General features: G+C 41.6%; 1 protein-coding gene across 2 annotated transcripts in view; it reads right to left on the minus strand.

Annotated features, from left to right (window-relative positions):
• Window positions 1–1,044: 1,044 nt before the first annotated feature.
• The window catches only part of jag1b (jagged canonical Notch ligand 1b), a 47,489-nt gene continuing 33,630 nt past the window's right edge, over window positions 1,045–14,903 (minus strand). For both annotated transcript variants that reach the window (XM_041174097.1, XM_041174089.1), the window contains 8 exons: window positions 13,001–13,028; window positions 12,817–12,902; window positions 10,731–10,844; window positions 9,809–9,918; window positions 6,045–6,281; window positions 5,521–5,652; window positions 4,867–5,017; window positions 1,045–3,819 (listed from right to left, as the gene is read on the minus strand). In XM_041174097.1, coding sequence (XP_041030031.1) covers window positions 3,365–3,819; window positions 4,867–5,017; window positions 5,521–5,652; window positions 6,045–6,281; window positions 9,809–9,918; window positions 10,731–10,844; window positions 12,817–12,902; window positions 13,001–13,028 — 1,313 coding nt within the window. In that variant the 3' untranslated portion in view covers window positions 1,045–3,364. The remainder of the gene's footprint in view (window positions 3,820–4,866; window positions 5,018–5,520; window positions 5,653–6,044; window positions 6,282–9,808; window positions 9,919–10,730; window positions 10,845–12,816; window positions 12,903–13,000; window positions 13,029–14,903) is intronic.

Raw genomic sequence — 14,903 nt, forward strand, 5'->3', positions numbered from 1 at the left:
AACAAAAGGAACTTTTGGATAGGGATTATAAAGTATCCCAAATATCCTGTTAGTAAATAGACTATTACGGAAATATTTTTTAAAAGTTCTACTATAGTCTCAGATTTATCCAGATCAAAATTAGAATTTTTTCTTCAACGTCACTTAGAGGGCCCCAAACTGAGAGTCTGGCAGAGAACATACACATGTGGCACATACAGTCTAAATTCTACCAGCATCAAGACTCAAACCAGAGACCATAGGTTAAAAGGCAAATGCCTTTACAGCACTGTCAGGACTCTACATGTGAATCAACTGACAACTTTCATTTCCCCAAACTGAGAGCAAATATCAAATTAGCGGTTTAAAATGGTTAAAAAAAAAGAGCACACAGATCAACCACTCACCTAAAAGGCTAGTGAGAAGCCCTCCATTCCTGAGCAGCCACAAGCAGGTGGTGGCACTCAAAAGCATTGTGAAGAACGAAAGAATAAAAGCAGTTTGCAAGGAATTCTTAGTAATAAATTACCACCTCCCCACAGGTTACAAAAATAGATTATACAGCATTTCAATAGAAATTTCACAGAAATGATGCACCATAGGAAGAGTACAATCAGCGCATCATGTGGGTTGGTCACCTTCAGTGCATTGATTACAGGTGAGCTCAGTTGCACGTGAACCACAAAGAGATGAGCAGCCATTTCATTCTGTAGTGCCCACTCTATTTTGAAGCTCAAGCTGTACGGTTTCTGAATTTGGTTGACCATGAAGCAGGGGGCATTCTTATAGATTGAGGCCATTTGGTCAAAATGCAATGTCAATTTGCATTGTTAAACATGCCCCATTCACTATTGCCCAATGCGAATCAGTATAGTTGGCCATCCAGACTTGGAGAACATTCATCAATACCTCACGTTTTTGAATTACTGGAATGCTCAATAGATCATTAAAAACTGTTCTAGTTCCACTCTTTCCTCCTCCCCCTGCCTGCCCCCTCCATCCAGCAATAGATTAGTGCGATGGGCAAACCGAGTGAGTAAAATCTTCCATAAAAATCCAACTATTTCTGTTCAAAACTTTTTATTGGGATTTTTTTGGAAAATGGGCACAAGAAAAAGTCACAACGTACAGACATGTTACAGAGAATTAAACAATTGGCAAGTAGTGATTATTATACAAACTGGGAGAAACTGGACAGTAAGAGCTTGAAAGTAACATACAAGTTGCTTAACAAAGTATTTATGAAGCTATGAATCAAATTATGGGAGATCGTCTCTTGAACCAGCTATTACACTACACAGCAACAAAACTCTTACAGGCAGCTTAAAAGGAATACAGACAGCCTGAGGTAATGCAACTACTTGCCTATTTCGAAATGGTGCCCTCCATTCATCCAATTGGTCAAAAGATCAACAACCATCTGCAGCCAATGCAAGGGTGCACAATTGGAGAAAAGAATTTGCAGAAAGTTTACAAAGTAATTGTCAAACTGGCCAAACTACTTGACAAAAAGCTTGTTAATATCCCAGCATTTTACTAACCAAAGGATACATTACAGTTCCAAAACATCACGTTAGTTGCAGTGCACTGTACAAGCCAATGCATTTTTGATCAAGGTACAGAAGTACCTGTATTTTTATCAATGTCGTTTTGTAATCTTGCCAGGAGAAAATTTCAGAACTGGATAAACACAATGGGCACATTTTAGAACTGATTGTGTAATGCTAATGTTTGAAATTATGGAAATGCATGCACATCTTGAAAAGAAAGCACACAACAGTAGTGCATTGTTGTATCAAAATATTTAATAAATATTAATTTCCAAAATTTATTGCCAGGAGCAACACAAAGATGCATCCTCATGTTCATATAACACTAATGTCACAATACACAAGAAAACATCAAGATCAAGGTTTTACCAATGAGATGACCACGTTTAAGAGCCTTTTCAGTTCAGTATAGATATACTCTGCAGAGGCGTCTGGATTCCCTCAGCTAAGGCAGGCAGTGTGAGCTGGCATTTTTACATAGTGATCTCACTGGAAAAATCTACCATTCAAGTATTCAACAGCTAGCTTATTACTAGAATACTTCCTAAATGCAGGTATGTTATTACAAAAATCAAATCTACAAGTGGTTCAATATTATATCCAGGGTGAAAGATCAGGATTTACAAAACAATGCTGTGCTGTGCTTTTAATTCAAATGCACTATCTAGAGATATTCAATGTTTTTATTTATTTATTTTTTTTTTAAGTACATGCAACCACTCACATTTCAGTTACACAAAAGTAAATAGGTTAATTTGTTCCCTTACAAGTGTATTTTGTTGCAGTCTGCCTGTCACTCAAATGTTTTGAACTCTAAAGCAGCAAGTATCAAAGCATTCTAGTCTAATGCTCTCCGCTTGTCTCAAATTGATGTATATAAAAAAAAAAATCCTGGCCAAAAAAGAAAAAGAGCTTGAAGTGATACTATAGAGATTGATCCAAAATATCTGACATTGTACAAAACAGTTCTGAGGCACAAGGCCATTGCCAGTGCTAAAAAATAATCTATTCAGCATCTAGAGCACACCTCAAATTTGGCATGAAGGCAACATTACTGAAACATAAAGAAACAATTCATCAAAAATAAAGGAGCCATAAGCTTACAAAGCTATCAAAAACCTTCAAATCTAAACATACATATAAATAAAAGGAATGGTATTTAAGGCTCTTGATTATTTAAGTTATTAAATCAAATATACACAGTGATTAATTAAAAAAGTATTTACATTTGTACAAAATCATAAACACTTGGCCTTTTTATTAAATTCTTCATCTGAACAGCAACTGCTGACATTGTGCCCCCCAACAAAAAATAATCATCTTGGATGTTGATGATTGCTGTGGTTTCCAGCTGCATAGGCACTTACAAAACTAGACTAACGAAGTCAAACTTATTATACACAACTTAACAATACTGAGAGATCAGAGCCAGTAAAAAATAAATAAAAATTCACCATCTTAAATTAAACCGGGAGCGGGCTAACGCCTACAACTGGGTAGGTTGGCAAAGGGCGAGGAATCCTAATTAAACTGTGATTTAATTACAGAATGGTTCAGCAATGCATTAAACAGCAACTGAATTTACATTAGGGCACTTTGACTAGTTTTGCATAGAGGTGAGATGCAGCCTGTGTAATCTCAGCCAACCACAGCAACTATCAATGCCTGTGTAAGTCAGTTTGTCTCAACTTGGACGAACATAGGGATTCTTTGTCGATAATACCCTTTACACTCAAAAAATATTACAGAACAATTTAGGAACTATGACTTTGAGCCTTCGGGGATAGCAAAAGGCTGTGCATCGTTTAATGTTAAATAAGCAGCACCACTGACTGCTATACAATGTATTCCATGTGACTCAAGCTCTGTGCACTTTCCAAGTCTCTATTGTCTTGTTTATTCGTCCAATTCGGATTCTTTGTAGGAGTACCTTGTACCAGTTTTTCATCTCTGTCTACCAGTGTGTATGCGGGCTGTTTGGAAAACCTCGTCTTTTGCTGGTGCTTGTCTACATCCACTTCCTCTAGCTCTGAGTTATGCGTCCTTATTTTGGCAATTTTCGAATTTTTGTTTTCGTAGTCTTTGCTGGCTGAACTATTCATCCCGTGCTTCTCGATGGGGTTTTTTATTTGGTGCAGCTGCTCGCGCACGTTGTTAGTGGTGTCATCCGACGCGGTGGGAGTAGGACTGCTGCGTTTTCTCCGACGGCGTATCCACCAGAAAAACAGCATCACGAAGCAACAAATCCAAACGACTGTGATCACGGAGCTCAGCAAGGGGACCAGGAAATCTGCAAGGAAAAAAAACACGAGTGAAGACAGCACCAACAGGAGCTGACAATGGGGGGTAGGCAGGATGGTGGGGTTGAAGTTGACATTCAGATCAGCCATGATCTTATTGTTGAATGATGGAGTGGGCTCGAGGGGCTGAGTGGCCTACTCCTGCTCCTAATTCGTATGCTCGTATGAAAAGGATGCTCCCACGCCTTCGTTGGGAGATGCCCCGAGCCAACACAGGAGCCATGGAAACCAGAACTGTTTCACAGTCACTGAATTGGTTTCGTCTCAACCTCAGCAGCAACTGGATTTCTACAGTTAAACCAACCACCCTTAGAATTTGCGCTCCTGATCATGAGACGGTCACACTCACTGAAACACGTGTACATGAATGTCAAACGAGGACTGGGTCGAACCGTACCTTATGGCATTACACTGCCTGCCCACAATCTCAGGCTGAGCACCAAGTTGGGCAAGGCAACAAAAACATTGGTTGCTTGGGAACCCGTCAAGGGTTGATGCTTTTCAGGAGAGATGGGGTAAAAGTTCAAAAAGAAAAAAAAGGTACATGAGGTTCCTCAACTTCACGTGCTATAACAACTGGGGACCGGGTAATGAGAAAGCAATGTTTGAGCTGTGGCTCCCTTAAAGTTGGGTACCAAGGGCAAAACACAAGGTTGTGTCTTGGACAGGCAGCAGCAAGAAAACAAAACAAGGAAGTGTGAAAACAAGTAAGTGTATATGGAGGTACTGTTGCTGACTGGTAGCAATGTAGTCAAATTATTAAACGTGTTCACCTGTACACAAACACGTGTTGATTTGTCTGGCAGATGCTGGACCATATTGCCTGCAGTAAGGTGGGTTGTGTCTAGGACCTTTGGTTGTCTGGGGAAGGGCAGCAGATACCCAATTCCAATCTAAAACTGTCAGCAGGTACGACAGCAGCCCAGACTGACGTCACTGTTTATTAGTCCCTATCCTTACAGGAGAACACTTCAGACAACCTGGGCTTCAGAACTGCCTCCCCACCGCCCCAAATTCCCAATCGCATCGAGACTTACCTGGCTTGAGTGGTTCGTGCATTGTTTGGACTCGAACCTCTGCGATAGCTGCAAGAATAGTGTTGTTTCCATCGCGTTTACTAATGACGTCTGTAATTTTCTCAGTTATATCTTTGATTGGGTTCATTTCCTGGAGTGAATTTTCCACTGACTGCAGAGCGGGGGTGGGGGGTGGAAGTAAGGGTAAAATGTAAGAACGTCAGGACAAAAGCAAGAATGCCAAATTTCAAATGATCAACTTACACTACCAGGGAAAAGGGTGCTGATTGGTTGGCAGGTCAACTGATTGCTTTCTCCATGGAAAAGCCTCAGCCAATGGGAAACTATAGGCACCTCAAGCTTACAGCTAATTCAAAAAATGCACAAGGCTTGAACATATTCCTTTTGTTTACAGTGAATGGGTCCCTTTGCATGAATGTTTGTCACTTCTAGCGAGTGTAAATGAGACACATTATGAGCTTGACTGATTATCTTAAACTGGTTGTTACCACACTCAAGATTGTTCAGCATGTGCTGTCTAATAGTGCAATCACATCTAATAGCGGATATTTTGTTTTGGGTTTTTGCAAGCACAGGCTAAAAAAAACTTTCTCCAACCTGACTTTATCAGCGCCAGGACTGTTTGAAACTTTAATAATGCAGGGAGATACTTACTATTGCCACGTTAATCTCATTAGCAGCGGAGTGAGTTTTTTCGCAGACGAGATAAAGTGAATATTCTACCGAAAGGTTGCGCAAAATCTGTAGATGCCTCAGCTCTGCACAGATTTGTTCAATGGTAATGCCCTAAAGGAAAACAAATCAAACCGTAAAATACCAGGTAAATTTTTCATGCAGTTGAAATGGACAAATTCAGAAGAGTCTCTAACATTACAAATGATTACCTAAGGATAATGGTGACCATGAAACTACTGGATTGTCTTTAAAGACCCATCTGGGTCACTAATGTCCTTTATGGAAGGAAATCTGCCATCCTTACCTGGTCTGGCCTATATGTGACTCTAGATCAACAGTAATGTGGTTGACTCTTAACTGCCCTCTGAAATGGCCCAGTAAGCCATTCAAGGCAGCAGCTCATCACCAGCTTGTGGGCAAGTCGGGATGAGTAATAAGTGCTGGCAACGCCCATATCCCATGAATGAATGAAAGCAAACAAAAAAAAAATTACTTTGACATACCGGTCGAAGCATCTCCTTGTTAATAGCAAGAGTGATCTTGGCACAACTGCTGTCAAGGTAATCCACGTTAGGCTGACATCTGGTTTTTGTTGGCAGGCGACTGGATGAGCATTCACCCAAGCCTACACATGGAGGAACAAAGCAGTGGTCATCCTGGATAGGGAGGCAAGTTTGCCATGCTGGACAACTGCTATGGCCTTTCCCGTGAACTCTGCAAGGTTTAGGTCCACACCACATCTACAAGACAAAATTGATTCAATTCATTATCTACTCGACAGTGAGCCCATTCTTATTGAAGCATTCCTCAAAAAATAGTTTACGGATCTTGATGTAGTTTTAAAACGGTCTTACGTCTTGCCAATTGTTGAGTAAAGATTCTAAAAATAATGATCTTTGTTCATCTTACAACAAAATCAAGTCAATAGAATAGATCACTATTTCACAGAGACTGAACTGGACTAGCCATATAAATACTGTGGCTACAGGAGGTTAGAGGCTAGGAATCCTGCAGCAAGCAATTCACCTCCTGACTCCCCAAAGCCTGTCCACTATCTATAAGGCAAAAGTCAGGAGTGTGATGGAATACTCTCCACTTGCCTGGATGAGTGCAGCTCCCACAACACTGAAGAAGCTCGACACCATCCAGGATAAAGCAACCCCGCTTTGACTGGCTCCCAATCCACCACCTTAAAACATTCACTCCCTCCACCACCAATGCACATGGCAGTGTTGTGTACCATCTGCAAGATGCACCGCAGGAACTCACCAAGCCTCATTAGACAGCACCTTCCAAACCCACGACCGCTACCATCTAGAGGGACAAGGGCAGCAGACACATGGGAACACCACCACCTGGAAGTCCTCCTCCAATACACTCACCATCCTGATTTGGAAATATATCATCGCTCCTTCACTGTCACTGGGTCAAATTCTGGAACTCCCTTCCAAACAGCACTGTGGGTGCACCTACACCAGGTGGACTGCAGCGGTTCAAGGAAGTAGCTCACCACCACCTTCTCAAGGGCAACTAGGGATGGGCAATAAATACTGGCCTAGCCAATGATGCACACATCCTGGAAAAGAATGACAAAAGCACAGACCTTGGAGCCATTCAGACCATCGTGTCTGTGCTGGCTCTCTGAAGGAGCAATTCACCTAGCACCACTAAGGCCTGTTCTGCCATCCTGAAAATTTTTCCTTTTCGCATAATGATCCAATTCCTTTTTGGAAGCCTCAATTAAACTTGCCTCCACCACACTGGGGCAGTGTATTCCAGTTTCTAACCAGACCCTACATGAAAAAGTTTATGTCACTGCTGCTTCTTTTGCCAATTACCTTAAAATCTGTGCCCTCTCATTCTCGATCCGTCCACCAGTGGGATCAGTTTCTCCCTATTCACTCTGTCCAGACCCCCTCATGATTTTGAAAACTTCCCATCAAATCTCCTCTCAACCTTCTCTTCTCCAAGGTGAACAGTCTCGACTTTCTACGCAACTAAAATTCCTCATCCCTGGCACCATTCTTGTGAATCTTTTCCGCACCCACTCTATAGCCTTTAAAGTGTGGTATCCAGAACTGGATACAATCCTCCAAGTTGAAGCCGAACCAGTGTTTTATACACGTTTTTTGTACTCTTTGCCCCTATTAATAAAGCCTAGGATGCTGTATACTTTTATTAACCACACTCACCACCTGTCCTACCACATTCAATGATATATGCACATCTACATCCAGTTCCCTCTGCTCCTGCATCCCCTTTAGAACTGTGCCCTTTACTTTGTGTTGTGTCTCTGCACTCTTTCTACCAAAACGATTCACTTCACATTTCTCTGTTCATTCCACCAACCTGTCTATATCCTTTTGAAGTTCTACACTATCCTCCTCACCGTTCACAACATCCTAGCTAAATTCCATACTGGAGCATTCATTTTCTTGCTCAATCTTATGAGCACGAGATCAATCATCCAAATACAATTCCCCAAATCAAAATACTTATTTCAGATAAGCTGACTGGGGTTGGCAGGGGGAGAGGAAGGGAATATATATGCTGACAGAAAGACAACAGATCATTTAGCCAAGCAACCATTCAACCTGGGGTCTGTGCTGGGGCCTCAACTTTTAGCAATTCACATCAATGACTTAGATGAGGACAGCAAAGGCATGGTAGCTAAATTTGCAGACGACAGAGATAAGTAGGAAAAGTACATTGTGAAGGCGACATAAGGAGTTTTAGATGGATATAGGCAAGTCGAGTGACTGGGCAAAAATCTGACAGACGGTGTATAACGTGGGAAAATGTGACGTCGTTCACTTTGGCGGGAAGAATAAAGAAGCAAGGTATTACTTAAACGGAGAACAAGTGCAGAATTCAGAAGTGCAGAGGGATCTAGGCGTTCTCATGCATGAGTCAAAGTTAGTATGCAGGTACAGCCAGTAATTAAGGCAGTTAATGGAACGCTATCCTTTATTGAGAGGAATTGAACATAAAAGAATGTTATGCTTCAGTTACACAGGGAATTGGTGAGACTACAACTTGAATACTGTGCGCCGTTTTGGTTTCCTTACTTGAGTAAAGATGTAAGTGCGTTGGAGGCGGTTTAAGAGGAGGTTTACTAGATGGATACTTGGAATGAGCGGGTTATCTTGAGGATAGATTGGACAGGCTGGGCTTGTTTACAAGAGTGACGGGTGATTTGATTGAAGTATAAAAGATCCTGAACGGTCTTGACAAGGTGGACGTGGAAAGGATATTTCCTCTTGTGGGTGAGTCCAGAACTAGGGGGCATTGTTTTAAAATTAGGGCTCACCCTTATTGGATAGAGATAAGGAAATTTTTTTTCTGAGGGTTGTGCGACTTTGGAACTGTCTGCCTCAGAAGGCAGTGGAGGCGGGGTCACTGAATATTTTTAGGGCAGAGTTGGACTTATTCTCGTTAGGTAAGGGAATCAAAGGTTTTCGGGGGTAGGTGGGAATGTGGAACTTGAAACACAAACAGATCAGCCATGATCTTATTGAAAGGCAGAGCAGGCTTGAGGGGCCAAATGGCCTAACCTTTGCTCCAATTTTATATCCTTTCACACACCCTAATAGGGAGGCGGTTAAATGACCTTTCATTAGGATGGATGGAAAGCAGAAAGGCAAATATACAATTTAATGGATGCTTGAAATGCCAGTACGTGGAGAGCAAAAACCTCAGCTAGCCACACCTAGCTTGAATATGTAAAACACGGCTAATTGTTGGCAAAATATGACTAGACAGTAAAGGGTAGCTTAAAGTTTAGCTTTTCAAGTTAATCTTTTTTAAATCCCTATCACCAGCTTGGTTTAACTATCCATGAATCCTGCAACCATCACACTTATTTTCACCCCTAACAGCCTCAGCTACTGGTTTTTCGATGCCCTTTGTGATACTGTGGGCCAGCTTCCCATTTCACGTTGCCAAAAATCACTTCTTTATCCCAACGGCCGAATTGTAACTATGTTCAATGAAGCAAACACGGTGCTTAAAGAGCCAAATCGGAGATCACCTTTACTCTCGTCTCCTTCCTCTCTCCCACCACCCTGCTCCCCTCAACTATTTTCAGCATCCTTTCCCCTGTAGTAGATAAATTGTTGTGATCGTTTGAAATCTGGCATTCCTGCGTTCGTCCCGATAAGTGCAAGAGCTTCAGCAACATCTCTTTTCAACAAGGCTCAATATTTTTATTTTCTTTTATAAAAACTTCATTTTCACAGGTTTAAGTGCATTGTTGCATGTATCATACCTTTGTGCATGTAACTCTGCCGTTGTGACACTGACATCCATTGCAGTCTTCTTCCCACTTAGCTCCATGTGATGCAACACTATCTTTCAGAATGCAAGCTCTCCCTGTAACTGCATGTGGATAGAGATTAACATTAAAATCACAGAATCTGATTCGTAAAAAAAGAATCATCTCAAAGTTTGCAAAGTAGAATTCAGACCCAACTCCCCCCCACCACCCTCCCAACTGCAGACACCCCCACTCCTGACTGCCCCAACTTCAGAATCTCCACCGCCCCAACTCATCAGCCAAAACGATATCATGACAGCCAGTTTAAGAACATTGTTAAAATTATTCTGATGTGCAAGAACGCTGGTACGTTAAACCCTCATCACTGTAAATGCAACAGGTCTTACCAGCAAGATTAAAAGTATAAGCTGTTGTATGAAAACATTATTAGATGTTGGGCTAGGAATAGGCCCATTCAGCCCTTCTTTGAGATTGTGGGATCAAGGGAAAGGACAAGAAAGCAGATGGAGGCTGAAGATCAACCATGATTGTATTGAATAGCCAAAATAGTCACCTCCTTCCTGCTCCTGGTCTGATCAGTACCTTAGCTCCATTCATCCTGCCTTGCTTCTGTAAGCCTCAATATCTTTACCTGAAAAAAACCTTCAAGTTTTGAAATGTTCAACTATCCCTCAGCCTCAGTAGCTGGTTGAGGGGTTCCAGGTTGCCAGTAGCCTTTGCGTGAAGCAGTGCTTCACCCCCTGACTGACCAAGCTCAATATTAAGGTTACGCCCCCGGCTCTGGATTTGTTTATCTCTATCTGCCCTAGCAAATCCTTTAATCATCTTCAAATCAGATCACCTCTTAAATCTTCTATGGACAAGGGATACATCCAATCTATTTAAATCCACTGTGCTTGGAGACATGCTTTACCTTCTTGGCATCTTAGACCACTGCGGCCTGGAGGGCAAATACAGCGATAGCCATTGATTTCATCCACACACGTAGCCCCGTAGGCACAGGGTGAAGACTGACACTCATTGATGTCTGAAAAAGTAATCGTTTCACAATGAGACCAAGGCACTTAAACGCACCTTTCTGATGAAAAGTCATTGACCCAAAACGTTAACTCTCTCTCCAGATGCTGACTGGCCTGCTGAGATTTTTGTTATCATTTTTAAAAAAAAAAACAATGGTGCTGCTCAACTGTCCATCACACTCGAAGCTTAAAATCTCACTTTGGGTTAGAATCTCTCAATTTACTGCAAGAGATCAGGCGGACATCGGAAGGTTAAACTTTTAAAATTCATCCAAACAGACCTGTGTCCTTGCATCAAATTAATAGTTTTATAAACCCGCAATAGTCTCGACCTGACTTGCATGCCAAGGACACTAGAAAATTAAAAAAACTTGGAGCAAACAGAAGTCAGCCAGTTTCAAAGAGGAATATTTGGTTTCAAATCCCTCTTCTCACTCCTCCCGAAGGTGATGACTTTTGCCCGGGTACATTCAACAGGAGCCGTGCACCTTCTAGTGAAGGTTTAATGGTGAGCAGCAGTGAAGGTCAATGGTCTATTTGACTGCAGTGGCATCACAACTGAGCCTTTAACAGTTGCATTAACAGAAAGCAGGAGGGGGTGTGTGGGGAGTGACACGGCAAGAGTTTGAGAGCGCAGGAGCAATAACCAGCAGCAGGAATCTCCACACGAGCTAAATTAAACCCATCCCCTGACAGGGAATCAACTGACTCCGAACCCAAAAATTACACCTGGGATTTATCAGATCTGCAAGACTCAACCAACCATTCACTGGATAAATTCAATGAGGGAGCTTAGAATGGTTTTCTTCCTTAAAAAAAAACTAAAGCAAAATGAAATGTCACCAAAACAGTTTCCGTTGTTTTGAAGAATTAAAACATCCACTTTGATTAACTAGTTCTTTCGAGTACCAGTTTATTTTGGTGCTATTGCTTTCAGCAACTCATAGGGCCCTGCTGTAGCATGTTACATGACAATAATCAAACCAGAAGCAGAGTGCAAAGTACCCATGGAAAACTCATGCTGACTGGCAAAGCAACTTGCCCAGGATCTGAGAGTTTAAGCTGCTTAGTACACCAGCTCTCAAGTAGGACAGTCTAAAAGAGCCAATAGGAGGGTAGAAATGGAACTAGTTAAGATCATTATGGTGATAGAGGTCATAAGTAACTCAGGCTGGGTTTTAGTTAAATAAACGTTGATTACAGAAAACTCACTTGCTTGAACAGTGGCACAATAAATAGTTAAGGAAAGATACCAAAATATTTTACGAACCCACAGTAAATTGCATCAGCTATCTGTCTGCTCATCCCACTACATCGTGTGTAAGCACCACTGCAGCATTTGGCAAACTGGCCATTTTCAAGGTTACTGGCAATTTTGAGACTGTGCTGGCAAATCCCAAATCACTCCCAACTATCCAGTGCAACACCCAATTACCTCAACACTTCCTGCCCACATTGTTACAGTCTATACCCGCCCACCTGAATCAATCTAGCAAAGTTTTTTTTTGTGTAAACTCATCCAATGCATTGAGAATCCATATGCCCCACATCTACTGCAAGTCCTTATGAGGCGTTTCATTGAAGAAATGAGCAATAATTTGCCTTGCTCTTGAAAGTGCAAGGTTGAATATTCTGGTTTACATATTTCTAAATGCTCACTTGTTTTAATCTTTATGGAATAATGAATTTTTAAGGGCTTGCCTACAAGCAATATTAGAAAAACAGGTCTGTAGTTAACTACTTTATCCTCACTTCTTGAACTAAATACTCTACACTGGTAAACCAATACCACAACACAATTGTTAAACAATAACTGAATGGCTTTTAAGTAAACATGATATCAATAAAGGGGCTCGAGTTTAGCTCATTCTACCACAGTTGCTCACTGTTTAAGGACAGCTCGCGGCTAATACAATTAATGATTCAGTAATTAAAAACAAGCAAAAGCTGTGATGCCATATTTTAATTAAAAAAACTCACTTATCCGGCAATCTGGTCCTGCAAAACCAGGAGCACATTCACATCGATACCAGTTCTCACCGTCCACACAAGTGCCACTGTTGTAACTTAAATTACAAAGTTAGCGTTAGACATGGAGACATTATAATCACAAGTAGAGAAAAGAATCCAAAAATATTTTTAAAAATACGAAAACCTCACTTACCATGGGTGTGGATTGCAATCATTTGTATCTGGGGGAGGGGGGTGGGGAGAAAGAACAGCACAAAAAATTAAGGTTTTAATGATAAGTCACAGCGACTTCTGTGAAACATAAAATTCCCACTGTACTCGCGCCCTAAGGTGGTTACTTGTTAACAGGCCTATGATTAAAGTGTAGGAAGTCATTTACTGTTTGTCAAATGGGCTGTTACTCTTCTGAATGGATTCCAGGCTTTCACCATGGACTTTGCTAAATACATCTTGACAGATGTGCGCATAGGGAGGCAGTGCTTGTAAAGCAACTAACAGGAAGAAATGAGTGGAAGCAGACATTTCGCTGATCAGCCAAGAATGTTGGGAACAAGATCACATCTGCGTTCATTTATGTAATTTGTGTCTCTCCCAGGCACAGGTCTAGAGCTGGGCAGTAAAATGGATTGCGATTAGATCTGGCAGAGTCGCAGTTAAAATGCTTATTTTGCCTGCTTTCAGAAAAACAAGGCCAAGAAGAGAACATAAACATGATGGTGAAATTAGATTTAAGACACTGGGCCAAAATTTGATGGAAGAGTGAATCCAACAGGGTCTGCTGTTAGCCAGACATGCCCTTGCACGTTTAATCTTTTATATTTTGGGCGTGGCAGCTTGCTGAACATAAATGTAAACTGGTAACCTCACAGCAAGGGAAAAAGGGCATCTGGGAGTGAAGCAAATGGGGTAAGTAATGAGCATCTCCTTTGTTTCACCATCTTTCAATCTGATTAACAGTGCTAGGACTGAGAAGGGTGGGTGAAGTCAATGTCAAATCGGGTACAGAAACAAGGCGGAGGGACGGCAAGAATGATTGGGTTGAGAGGCACGGATAGAAAAATTAAAAAAAAATTTAAGTTCCTCAAATCTTCACCGGCAATTAAAACCTGAAGGAGGCTCCACACTTTGGCAAGTTAATTTTCAGTGGCAGAGGGGAGGGGTTTATTTAGCAGAAATTAGCACTCTCACTGATAATATGCTGCGAGGATCAAAATGGATCAGACTTTGTGGTGAGTTGAGTTTTTATCCACTACACAAATATAGCAACTTCACAGAATTCACTGCATTTCAATGGGGGGGTTGGGTTGGGGGTGATGGGGGGAGAAAGAGAGCAGAAAGCAAGATGGTATCTCAGCCAACCTAACAGCTTAGCAGTGCAACCCAGAGAGAAATTTTTATATTTCCATCTTGAACCGTACATCTGCCCTTGCCTGAAGTGGCTTGGCATCTGCACATATATAATGGCAGCTATTAGCCTCATGGATACTGTAACAGCAGGTTATAGTCAAAGGAACAGGAGTAGACCATTTAGCCCCTCAAGTCCCATTCTACCATTCAGTAAGATCACAGCTAATCTGTGACCAACTCTCATACCTGCCTTAGCCAAAGGTATTAAGGGATAAGGGGCAAATGAAAATCTACTCAAATTTAACATTAGCAACTGCTCTAGCATCAATTACCAAGTTTGGGAGAGCACTCCATCTACATGGATTTCCTAATTTCACTCCTGAAGTGTGTCTAGGCTATGCCCCTTATTCAGAGACTCATCCTGAGAAAATAGGGTCTTGAATCCTTCGATCAGATTATTTCTTAACCAATTAGATTCCAGGGAATAAAACACTGGTCTCAGAAGCCTGGTATTTTAACCCTGTGTGTCCAGGCATCATTCTGGTAAACCTAGGCTGCACTCCTTCCAAAGCCAATATACCCTTCCTCAGGCATGGTGCCCAGGACTGCTCTCAGTACTCCAGGTGTGGAGTAACTAGAGCTTTGTACAGATGAAGTAGGACTACTTCCCTCTTGTATTCCAGATATAAAGGGCAGCATTCCTTCGCCTTTTACTATTTTTACATTATTTATTATTCCCCCCTGAACCC

The sequence above is a fragment of the Carcharodon carcharias genome, chromosome 2 (genome assembly GCF_017639515.1).
Source record: "Carcharodon carcharias isolate sCarCar2 chromosome 2, sCarCar2.pri, whole genome shotgun sequence".
NCBI classification, from domain to species: domain Eukaryota; kingdom Metazoa; phylum Chordata; class Chondrichthyes; order Lamniformes; family Lamnidae; genus Carcharodon; species Carcharodon carcharias.